The sequence below is a fragment of the Saimiri boliviensis genome, chromosome 14 (genome assembly GCF_048565385.1).
Source record: "Saimiri boliviensis isolate mSaiBol1 chromosome 14, mSaiBol1.pri, whole genome shotgun sequence".
Classification (NCBI taxonomy): Eukaryota; Metazoa; Chordata; class Mammalia; order Primates; family Cebidae; genus Saimiri; species Saimiri boliviensis.
The window spans coordinates 9856207-9876425 of NC_133462.1; the positions used below are offsets into that span (position 1 = coordinate 9856207).

A 20219-nucleotide genomic window follows, 5' to 3' on the forward strand; every position below is an offset into this window, starting at 1 on the left:
CCATGTCATCCTTTGGAGTGAGACGTTTTATGAGTGAGGTTGGTTGTAAAGTAACTTTGTACATATACAGAGTTTCCCGGGGTCTTTCCCTCTGCACGACCTCTCTCCTGAGTACGTTTCAAGCCATCACCATCAGCCCCATTCATTCTAAATGCGCTTGGCTGAGATCTAAAATCACCACATATGTCTTTTCTTCACTCCTTTTCGTCTGGATTATCAACATGCTGATCTACATTCGAATCATCATTAGCCTAGGAGCCAATGCTAATTTCACTATTGCTGGATTTGGATATTATCAAGTATACTGTCAAAGTAACCAAGATCAACACCCCCATTCAATGGCATTTATCAGTGTCATGGTGATTCGAGATCTCCTGTTCGTGGTTCTCATGGTTGGGACTGGCATCTACTTGGTGAGTTTTCTCCACAGACACCACAGGAGGGCCCAGCATCTGCGCAGCCCCAGCCTCTCTTCCCAGCCATCTCCTGAAATCAAAGCCATCCACACCATCCTTCTGCTGGTCGGTGGCTTTGTGTTCTTTTATTGCTCAAGCAACTGTTTTATCATTTATTTGGCTTATGGGCCTGAGAAAAACAAGAGACTGGAGAGTATTGCTGGAAGTATTTCATCATGCTACCCAACTGTCTGCCCTTTTGTACTTATGAAAAATAATATAATTCTTTCCAAATTGACTTTATCCCTTTCAAAGATGAGAATTACCTCCCCTCAAAGAGCATCCAGTGGCTGATCTGATGTCCCACAACTTTCTTCTGCAGCAGAGAATATCTCCATAGTGATTTAACTGAGCACAATGCCATGGCATTAGAAACGTTTTTAGATCAGTTTTGCATCTCTCATTTTTTTAAGGTTAAACATTGAAAAAGCATTAGCAATCCTTACCCATCTAACATATTATTTCAAGGTACAGCAACAATTTTCACAGAAAAAGACATGTTGAAAAGTGCATTAAGGATTAGACCCCAAGTTAGAAACTTCCCAAACTCCCATCAACAATAGAATGAACAAAATAAATTGTGGTACATTCACACAATGAAATACTATACATAACCGTGAATCTCAGGAACATCATGCTGTGTAAAGGAATACAGACACAAAGGTGTTGGTATAATATCTAATTTATAAGCAGTATAAAAACAAGTGAAAAAAAAAACTACTTTATAAGGTCTGATTTACCACTTGTTACATTTTGGGCTTTGCCTCTGATGTCACGTCTAACTCTGGGTCATGAAGATTTTCTCCTATGTTTTCTTCTCAAAGTTTATAGCATTCTGTTTCGTATTTGGATCTCGGATTCATTTTGAATTAGCATTTTACGAGGTGTGAAGTTTAGGCCGATGTTACTATGCAGCATTATTTATTGAGAAAATATCCTTTCTTCATTTAGTTTGCACAATCGCCAAAATGAAAATCACTGGTTATATTTGTATGGGTCCATTTCTGGATTCTCTATGCTGTACCATTCGATCGATCTTTCTCCATACTGTATTTATTACTGTATCTGAATAGTAAGTATTAAAATGAGGGAGTGAAATTCTTCCAGCTTTATTATACTTTGGTTGCTTTGCCACTCCATACAAATTTTAGAATCAGTTTGTCTATATCTACCGAACGTATTGCTGGAATTTTAGTTGTGACTGTTTTAAACCTTTAGTTCAGTTTGAAGAGAACAGACATCTTCACCACATTTATTCTTCCCAACCGTAAACACAGTATGTCTTTCCATATCCATAGGTCTTTGATTTCTTTCCTTAGCCTTTTGTAATTTTCAGCAATATATCCTGTATATATTTTATTTATGTCTATGCTTTCTTTTCATGGGGAGTTATTATAAGCGGTATTTCCAGTTTTTAGTGTTCAGTAGTACTTTGCTGCTCTACTGAAGTACACGTAATTTCTGTGTGTTGATCTTGTATTCTGTGATCCTGCTCAGTCTTGTTTGTTAGCTCTGGTAGTTTCTTTTGGCTTGCTTTTTATATTTATAGAGACAGAGTCTTGCTATGTTACTCAGGTTGGTCTCAAACTGCTGTCCTCTAAAGATCCTCCTGCCTCGGCCTCCAAAGTGCTGAGATTACAAGTATGTGGCACTGTACCCAGCCAGCTCTAGTTTTTTGTTGTTGTTGTTTGTTTTTTTAAATTTTGGCATATTTCGTGATGTCTGCAAATAAACACAATTTCTTCTTTTCCAAACTGCATGACTTTTATTTCCTTCTCTCTCTCTGTCTTTCTCATTATTATTATTATTATTATTATTATTATTATACTTTCAGTTCTGGGACACAGGTGCAGAACATGCAGGTTTGTTACATAGGTATTCACATGCCATGGTGGTTTGCTGCAGCCATCAACCCATCATCTACATTAGGTATTTCTCCTAATGCTGTCACTCCCCTAGCCTCCCACCCTGCAACAGGCTTCGGTGTGTGATGTTCCTTTCACTGTGTCCATGTGTTCTCATTGTTCAACTCCCACTTATAAGTGAGAACACGCAGTGTTTGGTTTTCTGTTCTCATGTTAGTTTGCTGAGAATAATGGTTTCCAGCTTCATCCATGTCCCTGGAAAGGACATGAATTCATTCTTTTTTATGGCTGCATAGTATTCCATGGTATACATGTGCCACATTTTCTTTATCCAGTCTATCAATGATGGGCATTCGGGTTGGTTCCAAGTCTTTGCTATTGTGAACAGTGCTGAAATAAACATACATGTGCACGTGTCTTTACAGTAGAATGATTTATATTCCTTTGGGTATATGCCCAGTAATAGGATTGCTGGGTCGAATGGTATTTCGGGTTCTACATCCTTGAGGAATCGCCACACTGTCTTCCACAATGGTTGGACAAAGGATCAGTAACCAGAAATTAATAAGAATGTACCAAAAATGAGCAGCATAGCAGAAAAATTGGCCAAATACATACTGTACAGGTGATACAGGAGAAATACCTAGTGTTTCATAAACAAAAAATCATTAAAGCCCACTAATCACCTGAAAAAAATGCCAATTCAGCCAGCAGTAAGATATTTTCTGTTCAGAAAGTTACAAAATACAGTGAACTGTCTGAAAATGCTGGTATCTGGAAGGAGCTAGAGCACCTGGAATCACTATGCCTTGTTGATGGGAATATCAATTGGTTTAAAACTATGGTAGGAAACTTTGACCAGACCTAATCAAGATGAAGATGACTGGGCCATCAAGTTCACCTCTAGATATACATTCCAGAAAAATTCTCATCTCTGCTCACATCAGGTCTACCTCAGCAATGCTTTAAGGAGGGAAGATTTTCCCCATTTAAATTTCCCTATTTTGAGTGGGAAGAAAACTACAGTTATTCACAGGAGAACCAGTAACTAGATTATGTTAGAGGTCTAAAGACCAAACCATGAACTAATCTGTTTACATCAACAAAGGTGAAACTGAAATTTTAAGTGCAGAGTAGAAGTGTAAATCCATGAATTCATTATGCCATATGCCATTTATATAAGTTTTTAAAGCCTCCACAAATGCCATTTATTGTTTATCATCAAACAACACAGAGTACTAACTAGAGTAAAACTAGATTGGGAATTATACTCCTCAAGGTGAGAATAATAATAAATCATGGAGAGACATGTGATAGAAAAGGAGGCTGGGTACAGTGGCTCATGCCTGTAATCCCAGCACTTTGGGAGGCCAAGGGGGGCAGATCACTTGAGGTTGGGAGTTCAAGAGCAGCCTGACCAACATGGTGAAACCCCATCTCTACTAAAAATACAAAAATTAGCTGGGCATGGTGGCACATGCCTGTAATCCCAGCTACTCAGGAAGCTGAGGCAGGAGAATCGCTTGAACCCAGGAGGCGGAGGTTGCAGTGAGCCGAGATTGCACCGCTGCAATTCAGCCTGGGCGACAGAGCGAGACTCAAAGGAAGGAAGGAAAAAGAAAGGGAGGAAGGGAGGGAGGGAGGGAAAGGAGGAAAAGGAATCTCAACTGCTCCTGCAAGGTTAATTCTTATTTTAATTGTTATTATTATTTGCTCTAAAATCTATTACTGTAGCTATTTCTTATATTATAAAAAATCGGCATACACACTTTTGGATATTATATTATTTCTGCAGCCTTCTACATGTTTGAAACACTACAAACATATCAAAAGGTTTGGGACGCCATGACATGCATAGGGAAACTCTGGTAATTTTAAACCAGAAAGTAGTCAAAGATGCAAAGATTTGATAATTTAAGGTTTCAGGATATACAGGCACGTGTAAAAGGAGAAAAGAACACGTCAGTATCCATATAAGACCCAAAGTGTTTCAGACATTATTCCCATGGGAACAGCTCTCGAGGGAGATCTGCCATCTTCTCCTGGAACAGTTTATCAAAGGCTTCTGCTTGGAACACTGTGAAGTGATTTTTCCAGTCCCCAGTTATGCCTGCAAACATGAAACAGAGACTCAAGTCAGATGGAGGGATAGGTCTTAAGACCCCCTGGCCAGGTGTAGTGGTTCACGCCTGTAATCTCAGCAGTTTTGGAGGCCAAGGTAGGCAGATCACCTGAGGTCAGGAGTTCAAGACCAGCCTGGCCAACATGGCAGAACTCCAGCTCTACTAAAAATACAAAAATTAGCCATGTGTGGTGGCATGCACCTGTAGTCCCAGCTACTTGGGAGGCTGAGGCATGAGAATCACTTGAACCCAGGAGTTGCAGGTTGCAGTGAGCCCAGATTGCACCACTGCACTCCAGCCTGGGTGAGAGTGAAACTCCATCTCAAAAAAAAAAAAACACAAAAAACAAACAAACAAGAAAACAACCTCAAAACACCTCTTTTGTCTGTTCCTGCTATGGACCTGATATTGACATTGTAGCTAACATAGAAGAATGACCAGTGGTTCATTGACGGACTCTTATTCTGCCTGGTAACATAAGATTTCTACCTACCTGGAAACAATTTCCTGCTTTCTCCTCTCTCCTAGCCCATCCTGTGCACAGTTCATCAGCAATAATGCCTGCGTATTTTCTGATGTGTGCAGAACCTAGCCATGTCTCACCACCTCTGTTTCTACCACCTTGACCGGAGCCAACATCACTTTTCACCTGGATTATTGCAGTACACTTGTAACTAACTGGTCTCTGTGTTTGATCATTCTCCTTCATAAGGTAGTCTCGGCATCACAGTCCTTTTCATGCCTCGAGAAGCTAGAGCAGATCGTGCCACTTCTCTGCTCAGATTCTTCAAGGACTCTTGGTTTTGCTCAGCAAAAGTGGTTGAGGCATTTACAGGGATCCAGAGGATTCGGTCGGTGGATCTCATTTCCTGTGACTCTGACCCCATTTCCTGTGACCACCCTCTCCATCACTCTACTCACACTGGGACTTCTGATTCTGCCTCAAACACAGCAGGCGTCCCCTCTCCTCAGACTACTGGCATCTCACGCTCCTTCTCCCTGGAGTGCTGCCGTCAGATTGGTTCAGGACTTGTCTGTTAGCCTCTTTTTTCTTTTCTTTTCTTTTCTTTTCTTTTTTTGAGATGAAATTTCGCTCTTGTTGCCCAGGCTGGAGTGCAATGGTGCAATCTCAGCTCACTGCAAGCTCCGCCTCCCGGTTTCAAATGATTCTCCTGCCTCAGCCTCCAAGTGGCTGGGATTGCAGGTGCCCACCGCCATGCCCAGTTCATGTTGTATTTTTAGTAGAGATGGGGTTTCACCATGTTGTTCAGGCTGGTCTCAAACTCCTGACCTCAGGTGATCTGCCCGTTTGGCCTCCCAAAGTGCTGGGATTACAGGCAAGAGCCACTGCACCTGGCCTGGTTTGCTTTTTTCAAGTCTTTGTTTCAATGCAAGTTCTCAGCGAGGCTCCCTTTCGCCACCCAATGTAGAGGTCACTCCCCACGCTTGCTGTATGTCACCTCATAGCACTTATCACGTAGGGCGGGCTCTTTGTGTTTATTTCCATTCTGTGGTTTACACGCGCGGCATGTATCCCTAACATAAGTAACCTTCAGAAACGCACAACGTTTACTTTTTAAGATAGCCAAACACCCAGTGTTCCAAAGAGTGGCAGGCAGAGAGTAACTGCTCAATAAATACTTATTGAATGTATGAATAAAATAATCTAAAAAGTACTAATTTTTTCCTCCGTTTTACAGATGAAGGAAAATAAAGGCCTGAAGAGGTAACACAGTTAAATCAATGGACATGGATTTGAAGCCAAATATTTTGACACTAGAAACCATACTCACTTCCATGATTATATTATTATTTCATATATTACATAAATTAATGTTTACATATTGGCTTAAGTTAAAATATTAATAACGTAATGTAAATAGATTAATGTAATATAAATATAGAATTAATGTAATGTAAATATGAAGTGCCTTGGGCATTATTCCCATGGAAACAGCTCTCAAGTAAGATCTGCCATCTCCTCCTGGAATAGTTTATTGTATTAGTTAATAGATAAATATAGAATAATATGTATTTATAAATTTTATTTAAAACTATATAAACTATATACTTTTAATTTATGTGAATATAAATAATATATTAAATAGCAGAATGGCCAATATACGATTGATTGGTGCCTTGCAAACCACCTGTTCTTTCATGTTCTCTCTGTGCATACACATGTCTTTGTCCAAATTTCCTCTTCTCTAATTCCTCTTATTGGATTAGATTCCATCCAGAAACCCATTTTGACTTAAAAAAAAACTTATCAACTTTCCCCACGTGCCCGCAGCCCACACTGACATCATGAGAAGAAGCTCCTTGATGAGGCTTCGGGAGAAGTTATCTGAGTGATGAGAATTAAAGCTGATCAATTTAAACACTCTTTCATCTCAACTGTTAGGACCTGGCTGTAAGCACAGGCATGTGCACCACGTATTCTGGCAGATTTTGAAACCAGAGCATTTTCTTTTACCTTTTCGCATAAGTGGTAATTCCTTCTTTAAAAAAATACCATCCGTAAAGGAATAATTGGACATCTTGTTTTCTTTCATGGCCTGAAAGGAGCTGTTCTTGAGGATTAATGTCAGTTCTTCAGGTTCTAACGTCTTTCCCAGGAATTGACATATCTTCTCTACATTTTTTCTTGTGTCCTAAAAGAAGAAAAGACAAGAGCAAGGATGTAAAAGAGAAAGGTGACAGAAAAAATAAGGTGTAAAGGAGGGAACTGCAGAATGAGGAGGAAGAGGAAGGAGAGAGGAACAACGTGCAGACGTGAGAAGAGATTGAGTTGGATGCAACTAGGAGAAAGAAAGAAAAAAAAAACATAAAGAAGCCAGGGCACAAAGTATGTAAAAGATGCAAGAGTCGGCTGGGCGCCGTGGCTCACGCCTGTCATCCCTACACTTTGGGAGGCCGAGGCAGGCAGATCCCGAGGTCAGGAGTTCGAGACCTGCCTGGCCAATATGGTGAAACCCCATCTCTACTAAAAATACAAAAATTAGCCAGGCATGGTGGTGCACACCTGTAGTCCCAGCTACTTGGAAGGCTGAGGCAGAAGAATCACTTGAATCCAGGAGGCGGAGATTGCAGTGAGCCGACATCGCACCACTGTGCTCCAGCCTGGTGACAGAGCAAGACTCCATCTCAAAAAAAGTGGATTTCTTTGGATGGTTGAGTTTAGGACAACTTAAAAGTAAAAGACAACGCCTAGGGGTTTTTTTGTTTTGTTTTGTTTTAGAGATGGGGGTCTCACTCTGTCACTCAAACTGGAATGGTACAGTCAGTCATATCTCACTTCAACCTCGAACTCCTGGGCTCAAGGGATTCTCCTATGTCAGTGTCTCAAAGGGCTGGGATCATAGATGTGAGCCATCATGCCAGCCCCTAGGGCCCAACTCCTTTTTTCAATGGTTTAATCTCCCTAACTGGTTTTGAGCATCATCTGACAGCTTTTCCTCTGGGTCCCAAGTCACTCCCGTACTTGGCATCTCGGAATATTGATACAAATTGATTTCATGCTTTTATTTCTCTTCATATTTCTCTTCATGTCAGTCAAGCTGAGATGTCAGACATTTGGACCCGTCTTTGGAACTAAACCACTTCTACCCAGTCCCATCCTCCCCTTTCCCACCCCGAGCCCTCTGCTCACTAGGTTATCAGCAACACCATGGGTCCTGCCCAGATAAATTTTTACAAGCAATAGTACTAGCACAAAACATCATTCTCTCAATGCATGAAAAAGCTCTTTAGATGTTTTAAGATGAAGCACAGAGCATGAAGGTTAAGAAGGGTCAACCAGAAGCAAGGCAGTGAAGACCAGGGAGCTGATCTCACTCCTCAAGACTCTTCACCAAGCTACACTTTGAAAAGGTGGAATGGAGACACAGAGAAATGGAGGGAAGGTAGAGGAAGAGAAGGTGGTGGTGAGAGGTTGCACACTGACGGTGAACATAATGAGTACCTTCTTCAGCTCCTCGTAACTCAGTATCAGGAAGTTTTCCCTGTCTTTCATGGACATCCAACCATGAATGTGGTCAAACCATGACCCATATACCACTGCATGAGGGTGGCAGAAAGAGTGACAGGTTACAAACTCTGTGAGAGCAGGGATCTCATCTATTACGTTCACTCCCCACCCACCAGCTTGTCGAAGTGTAATTGACAAATAAAACTTGGATATATTTACAGTGTGTAACAGGATGTTTGGATATAGGCATGTGTTGTAAAATGACAGAATCAAGCTAATTGATTTATTCATTGCTTCACGTGCTTACCATTTTTGGGGCAGTGAACACATTTAAGGTATTTCAGCAACTGTCAAGTATGGAATACCTTATTATTGACTGTCAACATGCTGTACAATAGAGCCCCAGACCTTGTTGATCTCATCTAACTAAAAACACTATCTCCCTAATCCCGCTCCCTACCAAGCCCTTACTCTTATCGGCCACCATTCTACTCCCTCCTTCTAGGACTTCAACGTTTTAAGAGTCCACATATGGGCCGGGCGCGGTGGCTCAAGCCTGTAATCCCAGCACTATGGGAGGCTGAGGTGGGTGGATCACGAGGTCAAGAGATCGAGACCATCCTGGTCAACATGGTGAAACCCCGTCTCTACTAAAAATACAAAAAATTAGCTGGGCATGGTGGCGCGTGCCTGTAATCCCAGCTACTCAGAAGGCTGAGGCAGGAGAATTGCCTGAACCCGGGAGGCGGAGGTTGCAGTGAGCCGAGATCGCGCCATTGCACTCTAGCCTGGGTAACAAGAGTGAAACTCCATCTCAAAAAAAAAAAAAAAAAAAAAAAGAGTCCACATATGGCCAGGTGTGGTGGCTCATGTCTGTAATCCCAGCACTTTGGGAGGTCAAGTTGGGTGGATTGCCTGAGGTCAGGAGTTCCAGATCAGTCTGGCCAATATGGTGAAACCTGGTCTCTACTAAAAATACAAAAAACTTAGCTGGACATGGTGGTGTGCACTTGTAATCCCAGCTACTTGGGAGACTGAGGCAGGGGAATTGCTTGATCCAGGAAGGCGGAGGTTGCAGTAAGCCGAGATTGCACCACTGCACTCCAGCCTGGGAAACAGAGCAAGACTCTATCTCAAAAAAAAAAAAAAAGAAAAAAGAAAAAAGAAAGAAAAGAAAAAAGATTCCACATGTGAGATTAGACAGTTTTTGTCTTTCTGAGACTGGCTTCTCTCACTTAGTGTAATGTCCTCCAGGTTCACCCATGTTCTTGTAAATGACGGGTTTCCCTTCTTTCTTAAGGCTGAATAGGGCCGGGCGCAGTGGCTCAAGCCTGTAATCCCAGCACTCTGGGAGGCCGAGGCAGGTGGATCACGAGGTCAAGAGATCGAGACCATCCTGGTCAACATGGTGAAACCCCATCTCTACTAAAAATACAAAAAATTAGCTGGGCACGGTGGCGCATGTCTGTAATCCCAGCTACTCAGAAGGCTGAGGCAGGAGAATTGCCTGAACCCAGGAGGCGGAGGTTGCGGTGAGCCGAGATCGCGCCATTGCACTCCAGCCTGGGTAACAACAGCAAAACTCCGTCTCAAAAAAAAAAAAAAAAAAAAAAAAAGGGCTGAATAGTATTCCATTATATACAGTCGGCATTCTGTATCCATGGGTTCTGCATGTGTAGCTTCAACCAACCGCAGGTGAAAAATACAGCATTCACAGGCTGCAGGAACCGGGGATTTTAAAGGGCTAAGTTTTCACACCTCTAGGTTCTGTCATTTTTTTTTTTTTTTTTGAGATGGAGTCTTGCTCTGTCACCAGGCTGGAGTGCAATGGCACCATTTCGGCTCACCACACCCTCCACCTCCTGGGTTCAAGCAATTCTCCTGCCTCAGTCTCCTGAGTAGCTGAGATTACAGGCATGTGCCACCATGCCCAGCTAATTTTTTTGTATTTTTAGTAGAGACGGGGTTTCACCATGTTGACCAGGATGGTGTCGATCTCTTGACCTCGTGATCCACCCACCTCGGCCTCCCAAAGTGCTGGGATTACAGGCGTGAGCCACCATGCCTGGCAGGTGTGTGTATTAATTTGTTTATTCCCTGTGTCACCATATACACACGTTATCCTTTTGACTCATTCATTGTCAGAGCCCAGGTTCTAGTATACTTCTTACCATATAGAAAGCATTTGGTACACTTTTTTAAGATAATGAATGTCCATTTACCACCAGTTTATTCATCAGAGCCATTGTTACTTCTATTATTATTTTTATTATTAGAGACAGAGTTGTGCTCTGTTGCCCAGGCTGGAATATAGTGAAATGATCATAGCACACAGCGGCCTTAAACTCTTGGGCTCAGGTTCCCCTCCCACCTTAACCTCCCAAAGTGACAGGATTATAAGCTTGAGCCACTGGTCCCTGCCTGCCGTTACGTCTCACCTGGTTTAGCACAATGATCTCAGTGTTGGTGTCCTCATCTCGCATAGTCTTTGGCCCTCTAGGCTACATGGCAGTAATCCACTAATAGATTTTTTGTTAAGTTTATTTCGTTTTCAACCATCCCTGGACTGTTTGCCCTCAGCATAAAGTCCAATCTTCAAAGCCTGGCCATCGTAGTTCCTGCTGAGCTGACGCTAGCTGAACTCTTCAGCCCTATCTCCTGCCTTGCCCCAGGTTAGTCTTTCAGAAAAAAGGCCAACAGTGAAACCCTAGGTCGAAAGTCCCGACGTGAAGACAGAACTTCCTCATGAATGCTATACTTGATCTTGCCATCGGGTTTATAAAGCGGTCTGGATTGTGCTGTAGGCACCACCAGGAATCTTGGGAAGTCTAATCAATAGTGGTGGGTGATGAAGACGCATCCTGTAAACCTTCCTATCGTCTCAATATCTTGCCTACGTGTGCTTTAAAACTCATGCACAGCCGGGCACGGTGGCTCATGCCTATAATCCCCGCACTTTGGGAGGCTGAGGTGGGCAGATCATGAGGTCAGGAGTTTGAGATCAGCTTGGCCAACAGGGAGAAACCCTGTCTCTACTAAAAATACAAAAAGTAGCCAGGCATGGTGGTGCATACCTGTAATCCCAGCTGCTAGGGAGGCTGAGGCAGGAGAATCGCTTGAACCCAGGAGGCGGAGGTTGCAGTGACCCGAGATCACACCACTGCACTCCAGCCTGGGTGATAGATAGAGCAACAAGACTCTGTCTCAAAAAAAAAAAAAAAAAAAAAAAAAAAAAAAAGGTAGACTTCCCTAAATGCAGAAGCGATGGCAGCAGCGCTGGGCCGTCAGTGGGACCCCAGTGCTCCACATCCCCAAAGCAGCAAACTGCACTATCCCAACGCTTGCATGGCTGAGTGGGACCCACTGCTGGCCCAGAGCCGCCGCCATTCTGAACCCTGGCCCCACATTGCCCCTATTACTTTCTGCTGCTGCCGGGAAGAGATGAACAGTCCCCAGAGCCTACCACCCTGGAGGTCACCACAATGGGGCCACCACAAGTTACCCACCAGCGGGGGAGCAGCATGATCAGGCATGGAGGGGCAGGCAGAGAGGGGTCCCGAGACAGAGCTGGGCCCAGGGTGGGGCCATGCTCCACAGAACCAATGGGAGCTGGGAGCAGGCAGCAGCCCCCTGCCCTCCTGGACATGACTGCAGCTGCCCAAGTTCGGACTGTGGACCTGGCCTCTCTGTGCTGTTGGAGGCTGGGAGCAGGCAGGAGCCCTGGTTTCCTGGGTGCAGCTGCAGCTATGCAGCTGTGGCTATGGACCCAGGCATCTCTCTGCACTCTTGGGGGCCTGGGAAGGCCCTCCTTGTCCCCCCAGGCTCGAGGATGTCTGCTCCCACTACCTGGCCTCTCCCTGCTGCCTATGCTCACTCTGATCTTGGAGTAAGGAGGCCAAACCTGGTCACTATTGCAGCCCTGACTAGTGTGTGCATGCTTGGGGCAGTGCCGACATGCTAACCCTCTGTCACCTCGGCCCCCTCCAGACTTTGTGCACTGATGAGCACGGAGAAAGGCTACAGGAGGCCTGAGGACAGCCCAGCACTGGCCTGCAGCCAGCCCTTGGGCACCATGAACAGCCCAGGAAGCAGATGGGCTCCTGGGCAGAAGCAGGCTGGTTCCTGTTGAGGCCCCACCTTCAAGCCAGGGAGGGGTGAAGCCTGGAGGCTGGGTGGACGGTCCAGAGGGAGAACTTGTGGTGTTTTTCCCTAGGCCCACCCATGGTCACTCATGAACCAATCAGCATGCACTTCTCCTCTGAGGCCCATAAAAACCCCATTCTCAGCCAGACTCGAAAGGATGGAGAGATGATGGGCTGGCCAGGAGCTATCCTCTCTGCTGAAGGCTGAAGGGATAACAGGATGACCAGCTGCAGAGAGGAGCTACCCTCCCAGCTGAGAGCTGAACACTTGCAGGGACGACCTGCCCAGCAGAGAGGAGCTACCGCCTGCAGACCCCCTCGGAGCTGTTCTGTTGCTCAGTAAAGCTCTTCTTCAGCTTGCTCACCCTCACTTGTCTGCCTCCCTCATTCTTCTTGGACGCAGAACAAGAACTCAGGACCCGCCGAATGGTGGGGCTAAAAGAGCTGCAACACAAACAGGGCTGACACACACTCCATGCTCACCACGTTGTGGGAGATGAGAAGAGAGAGAGGAGAGCTGCAGCCATTCAGGGAGATCAAACTTAGACGCTTCCCACGCCAGACCTGTGATACCTTCTCTAGGGCTGTGCAGTTCCTGACATCTCCAAGCTTCTGAGCACTGGGTGTCAGCTGTGGAAGCTGCTTATGGTATGCCTGGTGTAGCCACAGGCTTCTGGGGAGCCAGCACTCATACCAGTGCCCGGGCTGCCCATTCCACCGCAGCCAGCGTGCCCGGGGCTGCCCATTCCACCGCAGCCAGCATGCCTGGCTGTGCACGGTGGCTGGACCCTACGCTTCTCACATACTCCCCTCACTACTCCATGCCTGACTTGTCCTTCCAGGCGTGGGATCCAGGCTGGTAGTGCAAGCTGAGCGCAGCCTGCCAGGCCGAGTGGGCAGAATGAGTCCAGCAGGCCCAAGCAAAAATTGAGCAAAGGGACCACTGGCCACAGAGGTTTCAGGCTCATGACGTGACACCCCAGGGATCCCAGAACAGCAACAGGTGAGCGGAGACCAGAACAAAGACATTAACCAAGGCGGTAGGATGCGATTAACTAGATAAAAGTGGTGAGGGGCGCAGAGGAACGGGACAGGAAAAAGAGGATGCTTGGGAAGTGACAGAATCACTGTAGCTCTTGGGCGAGAGGTGGAGTGGAAATAGCGTGGGGTATGGAAGAAAACTGGATTCAGATTTGAACATACTGAATTAGAGCTGTCTGTAGCTGTTTCCAGTGAAGGCATCTGTAACTGCCAGAGAGGGGAAGACGTTTCACAGCTGAGACAGAAACTTGTCCTATCGTTTTCAGAAAAATTGCAAACTTAAAAATCCTTTAAAAAATTCCCAGAAATTCTGCATTATTAAACAATAGAGATCCAGGGATCATTAAACAAACAAACAAACAAAAAAAAAAAAGAACCACTTTTGAGACAGAAATAGAATGTTAAGGGAGTTTTGGAAAAAGGTATCCCAGAAAAAAATGATGGAAGGTCAAGATTGGGTTGTCCAGGAAGCCAGTGAGAAGGCTACTTTCCAAAAGCTGCAAATTAGGGGGTGAAGGACACGAGGAGTTGTCTGTGCTGGTGTTAGAGGATCTAGAGGTGCAGAAAATAGCTGGGACGGTTCATCATGGCGCAGGCTGAGGGGTTGGCTAGACTTCTGCTGCTATATGGGAGAGTAAGTAGACGCAGTAGATTTGGGCTCCAGTGGTGATGGGTCGTTAGAAGGATCGTTTGGGGAAATGTACAGATAAGAGGTTTGGTGTCAAACGAGGTCTGATAAAGGACTCCGAACACCTCCTGTGTTTCCGTATTTTACAAAATACTCACCATTTCCTTGGCAGAACCATTCAAAATATTCTTCTAGTGACTTTGGTTTCTTACACGTTGACACCAAATTCCAGAAAAAATAACCAGACACAAGAACATCTCTGGGATTTCTGATGACATAAATCACCTTCCATGGAAAAACGGGAGAATGAAAAATCACTACACTTTCTGATCTTCATAAACATGGAGAGAAATCCAATTGCTAGACGATGTCTCTTAAAGCTCAGTGGATTCCTCTAACAGGTTGCTCACTGCATTCATTGATCAAAGATGAAATTCTAAGTGCCTATGAAGCAGTCGCTGTGCTAGGGATATAGCAATGGAACAAGGAAGCATTATCCCTTCCCTCTGGGATAGCACAGTCCACTCACAATGAGAAGCAACCGGAAGGTTTTCGAAAGTGAGTGGTGTTGTATTCGTGTATTGTAGTTTAAAGATCTTTAACAAGAGAATGGATTCATACCGTATGCTACATTCATAGATATGTATGTCAATATATATCCATGTGTATGCCCAAGACCATGGGTAAGTCCCATAGACATTACTTTGAAAAAAGCCAGACACCCAGTGGCTCATACAGCATTGAGTCCATTTATCTGAAATTCAGTAACAAACCAAACTCACCTACAGCTATGAGTCAGGGGGAGTGTCTGCTTCTCACATCGAAGGAGAAGGGGGATGAGGCACTGGAAATGTTCTAACTTTGGATCTAAACGATGGTTGCCCAGTGTGTACATATGCAAATATTCATCAAGCTTATACTTAAGGATACTGCACACAGGGCTGGTGTGGTGGCTCATGCCTGTAACCCCAACACTTTGGGAGGTGTAGGCAGGTCAGGAGATTCTGGCCAACATGGTAAAATCCTGTCTCTATTAAAAGTAACAAAAACTAGCTGGGCATGGCGGCATGCGCCTGTAATCCCAGCTACTTGGGAGTCTGAGGCAGGAGAATCGCTTGAACCAGGGAGTTGGAGGTTGCAGTGAGCCGAGGTCGCGGCACTGCACTCCAGCGTGGTGACAGAGCAAGACTCCATCTCAAAAACAAACAAACAAACAAAACAAATCTGCACACAGACAGAAGCACAGACTCATGCACACACTCACGTGCACATACACACAAGGTTACTTGGCAACTAAGCGTGTGAATTTCACTTTGCATTCCTTACCATCTCTTTGTGACATGTTCTAGGCCTTACCGCTCTTGAAGCCTCCGTTTTGACAGCCAGAAATTTACCAAACACCAGTAAGACCCATGTAAAGAGATGTATTATCACGAATTCATGGTGCTGCTACACATTTTACGATTTCAAAAAGAGGAGAACATCGTTCCAAGTTTCTCCATTTCATTTAAGCAGGGAAACATTTAAAAAGAAATTCACACACGAATCAATGCCTTCCAGGAAAGTGTGTTCCTAAAAACAGTCCGAGCTACGCTAGATCCTGGAGATGCCTTTCCCCTCTGGTGATCACCTCTCAGCCCCATGGGAGACGCCTGTGGCTGCTGATAGAAACACTTAGCTACACACAGTGAGAAGCAGTGGGTACAGAGTCCAGACATGGCGCCAGAGCGGTCACCCTGGGTTCAGGCATTTATTGATGAATGTGCTGTTTCCCATCGGAACACCTCTGTGTGTCCTAAGTGGCAGGAGGCACTTGTTGAATTCAGATTGGTTGGCCAGGCGCGGTGGCTCATGCCTATAATTCCAGCACTTTGGAAGGCGGAGGCATGTGGATCATGAGGTCAGGAGTTCAAGACCAGCCTGGCCAACATGGCGAAACCCCATCTCTACTAAAAATACATAAATTAGTTGGGCATGGTGGCATGTGCCTGTAATCCCAGTTACTCAGGAGGCTGAGGCGGGAGAATTGCTTGATCCCAGGAGTGGAGGTTGCAGAGAGCCGAGATCGCGCCACTGCACTCCAGTCTGGGCGACAGAGTAAGATTCCATCTCCCAAAAAAAAAAAAAAAATTGGCTAATTATTTTTAGAGCAACAAAAGGGGATTCGCTGGTATAATACAGCTGTGGGTTCTGGTTGGACTTGGAACCTGGTTTTCTAAAATTCTGGCATTATCATTTCACCCTGTCCCTGGTGTAAATCTGGCTGGGATAAACTGTGGAGTGCTCTACACCAGGCGTCCCCAAACTTTTTACACAGGGGGCCAGTTCACCGTCCCTCAGACCGTTGGAGGGCCGCCACATACTGTGCTCCTCTCACTGACCACCAATGAAAGAGGTGCCCCTTCCTGAAGTGCGGCCGGGGGCCGGATAAATGGCCTCAGGGGGCCGCATGCGGCCCGCGGGCCGTAGTTTGGGGACGCCTGCTCTACACCCTTGAACTCAAGGAAGGTCCCTGGAGCAGCCACATAGGTGTCACCTGATGCAGAATCTTCAGCTTCAACACAGACCCACTGAAGTAGAATGCATTTCAGCAGGATCTCCAAGTGACTTACAGGCACATCAGCATTTGAAAAGCATTGATCCAACAGGTATGAACCATGACGCACTGACCTTGGCCTTGGAACTGAAGGCAGACTTGGGGAATAACTGGATGGGGAGGTGGGAGCTGATGAGACGTGGGCCCTCCTTCTTACTTAGTAATTGATAGCCAAAATTAGTCTCTACCCAGGGTGAGCGCTCCCAGATGGGCACAGATTGGATCCACTTGGGATCCCCCTTGGAGTGAATCAGGCAGAGAATCTCAACCAACCAGTTTGTTCCTGGATGACAACAGAGAGAAAAAAAGCAATATGACTTTTTCAAAAATGAAATTACACATAATGTAAAATGTACCATCTCAAGTTCTCTTAGGAATACAGTTTAGGTAGAGTTAAGTGTGGAAGTAGAAAAATTGCCTTTCTCGTTAAATCATAAGTGTGCTAAAAACTTCGTTAAGCCCTAGCCTATGTAGCTGTTAGACATGCCATGCTTACAGGCACGTAGTACATTCTATGTCCTTGTACTTTAACCAGGATACCTGTGTTGGACGTGCTCACAGGCATGTCCCAGCTCTCCATTGCTTTTCAAAACATTTCAAATTATTAGCCAATTGGGTTTTAGTTTAGATTGTGAGGTCTGGCTCCAGTCAATGGGGATCAGACACAGCAGTGAGGACGACCCCAAATGCGTAAGGGATCAGTGTGTGTGTTTTCCCTTTGTGTGTACTCTTGTGGCAAGATGGTACCTCCCTGCATTCCAGGAAGCAGAAATTTCCTTGCTGAAAAATCCTTTGTCTCAGTGCTAATTGTTCTTTGCAGCGCTGAGCATCTATTTCCAACATCTATTTCCAACAAAGTGTTAAACATATTCCCATTGCTGCTCCACCAATCTCCAGAGAATTTTCATCTTGCAAAACTGAAAGTCTGTGATGAACCAGCATCAACTTCCTATTTACCCTTCTCTCTAGGCCCTGACAACCACCACTCTACTTGTCATTTCTATGAACTAGACAACTCTAGGTTTGTGATGTAAGTGATATCATACAGCATTTGTATTTTCGTGACTGGCTAATTTCATTTAGCACAATGTCCTCAAGGTCCATGGGTGTTGTGGCATGCATCAGAATTTCCTTCCTTCTCAAGGATGAATCACATTCCACTGTATCTGCTTATCACATCTTGTTTCTCCACTCACTCGTCAATGGATATCTGGGTTGTTTCCACCATTTGGCTGCTTGCTGAAATCCTCTTAGAAAGTTCCCATCGTTCTTGGTCTCTCAGGGCATGCCACTTCCAATGTCTTTAGCCTCAATCCTCACCCCATCTGCAGTGCTCTTACCAGCCCCCCGCCCCAGAGCCCCACTCCATAGACATAAAATCCTCCCCTTTCAGCCCCTTAAGCTTGTCAGGCTGTTTTCCAATTCCTGACCATCATCCACGATGATTCTCCTTTCAGAAAAGTATTCCCGTCCACCAAGTCATTTCACATTCGTTCTTTCCATTTCAATGTAAATGCTATTTCTTTTCTTCCTTTCTTTTCCTTTCTTTTCTTTCTTTCTTTTTTTTTTTTTTTTTTTTTTGTTGTTGTTGTTGTTGTTTTGAGACAGAGTCTCGCTTTGTTGCCAGGCGCCAGGCTGGAGTGCAATGGCACGATCTCGGCTCACCACAACCTCCGCCTCCTGGGTTCAGGCAATTCTCCTGCCTCAGCCTCCCGAGTAGCTGGGATTACAGGCACGCGCCACCATGCCCAGCTGATTTTTTGTATTTTTAGTAGAGACGGGGTTTCACCATGTTGACCAGGATGGTCTCGATCTCTTGACTTCGTGATCCGCCCGCCTCGGCCTCACAAAGTGCTGGGATTACAGGCTTGAGCTACTGCACCCGGCCGATGCTATTTCTTCTTTTAGGAGATCACTGGCCATCTGCAGCCATCCTCTCTCCCACCACCCACAAACAAGCACCAGAATCTGCCTTAGGATTCACTCCTGTAGATTCTCCTAATACCTTAGATTAGCCCTCTGCACACTCATCTTACTGTGTAATTTCCTGACTCAATCCTTTTCTTCGATTGTCAATGGTATTAGGCATTCCTCCCTTCCCCACAAAGCAATGTTCACTGTCCGGCATAGAGAAAGCACTCCAACCATCTACTGAATGGATGAGGAACCCAACCACAGCCCTCTCCTGTCCACGATTCTGCCTCCTTACCTGATTTGGGGTAAGTCACTGTGAGGACATCTTCAGCCTTTATTACAAAGTCATCACGTAATTCTCTTAGGGTTTCAGGACTGAAGTCGTTAAAGAAAGGTACTCCTTCAAACCATAAGTAGTTATCTGCCATGGTGATGAGCCCTTTCTGAGCGGTACGGTTCCAGCTATGGCCACCACTGCAGATTGTGGAAGCTGCAACCAGATCAGATTTTATGGCAGAAATCAAACCCTCAGTCACATGGCCCCAGCATGTCACATGTTTGTGGTGACTTTTTTTTACCTGTTTAAAACAAAGTAAATATTGTGACTGATATTGATGCTATTGAGTAATTGTGAAGTGTATTTAGAGATATTGATGCTATTGAGTAATTGTGAAGTGTAGAGATATTGATGCTATTGAGTAATCGTGAAGTGTATTTAGAAAACATTCCAGGGGTTGATCTGAGTTTGAGTTTCAGGGAGCGGAATGGAGATTGAACCACAAACACAAGGAAATAGAAATGTGTGCGTATTTAAACAACTGTTTGTTTCAGGATTTTGTGCTAATAATGTATTGAACAGAAGTCTGTACAAAGGCAAACCTTGCTTTGGAAACAAAGAGTTCTCTTGCGTCTCCTGACCCTCCAGGGTTGGGTGAGGTAAGAGGAGACCTTGAGGGCAAAGGGCAGATGGGGAAAACAGCCGTAAGAGGGAATGGGACCAGGGAATGGAAGAGGAGACAGAGGCTGGGATGGTTCTATTTATGAGGAACACAGGAGGGGGCAGGTTGCGGGAGGTGGAGGCCTGCAGGAGGGGAGAGGGTTATGGGGGTAGGTCCTGATGCTCCACCCTGCTTGTAGTCCTCCTCCCTCCCCGTGACCAGTTAAAATTCTCTTAAAAATCCCACCACATTGATTTGTAGTAGCTTTTTTTTTTTTTTTTTTTTTTTTTTTGAGACGGAGTTTCGCTCTTGTTACCCAGGCTGGAGTGCAATGGCGCGATCTTGGCTCACCGCAACCTCCGCCTCCTGGGTTCAAGCAATTCTCCTGTCTCAGCCTCCTGAGTAGCTGGGATTACAGGCACCTGCCACCATGCCCAGCTAATTTTTTGTATTTTTAGTAGAGATGGGGTTTCACCATGTTGACCAGGATGGTCTCGATCTCTTGATCTTGTGATCCACCCGCCTCGGCCTCCCAAAGTGCTGGGAT

At 45.1% G+C, this 20219-nt stretch overlaps 1 protein-coding gene across 1 annotated transcript; it reads right to left on the reverse strand.

Annotated features, from left to right (window-relative positions):
• Positions 1-1738: 1738 nt before the first annotated feature.
• On the reverse strand, positions 1739-19240 carry LOC101040745 (sulfotransferase 2A1-like). The gene is made up of 6 exons (XM_003940301.3): positions 19030-19240; positions 16895-17103; positions 14383-14509; positions 8408-8502; positions 6920-7097; positions 1739-4430 (listed from the first exon to the last, which is right to left on the reverse strand). Exons 1-6 carry the CDS (start codon positions 19160-19162, stop codon positions 4318-4320), a joined length of 855 nt encoding a protein of 284 aa, XP_003940350.1. The 5' UTR covers positions 19163-19240; the 3' UTR covers positions 1739-4317.
• Between the last annotated feature and the right edge of the window lie 979 nt (positions 19241-20219).

Bases quoted from the DNA above. Each gene is read 5' to 3' on its own strand.
- LOC101040745 (XM_003940301.3), bottom strand. From the start codon at position 19,162: ATGGCAGATAACTACTTATGGTTTGAAGGAGTACCTTTCTTTAACGAC. The intron at 8,503-14,382 runs GTGAGTATTTTG...ACCCTCATGCAG, and splicing joins ATGGTTCTGCCAAGGAAATG to TGGTATATGGGTCATGGTTT. The intron at 4,431-6,919 runs GTAAAAGAAAAT...TCATGTTTGCAG, and splicing joins ATTACCACTTATGCGAAAAG to GCATAACTGGGGACTGGAAA.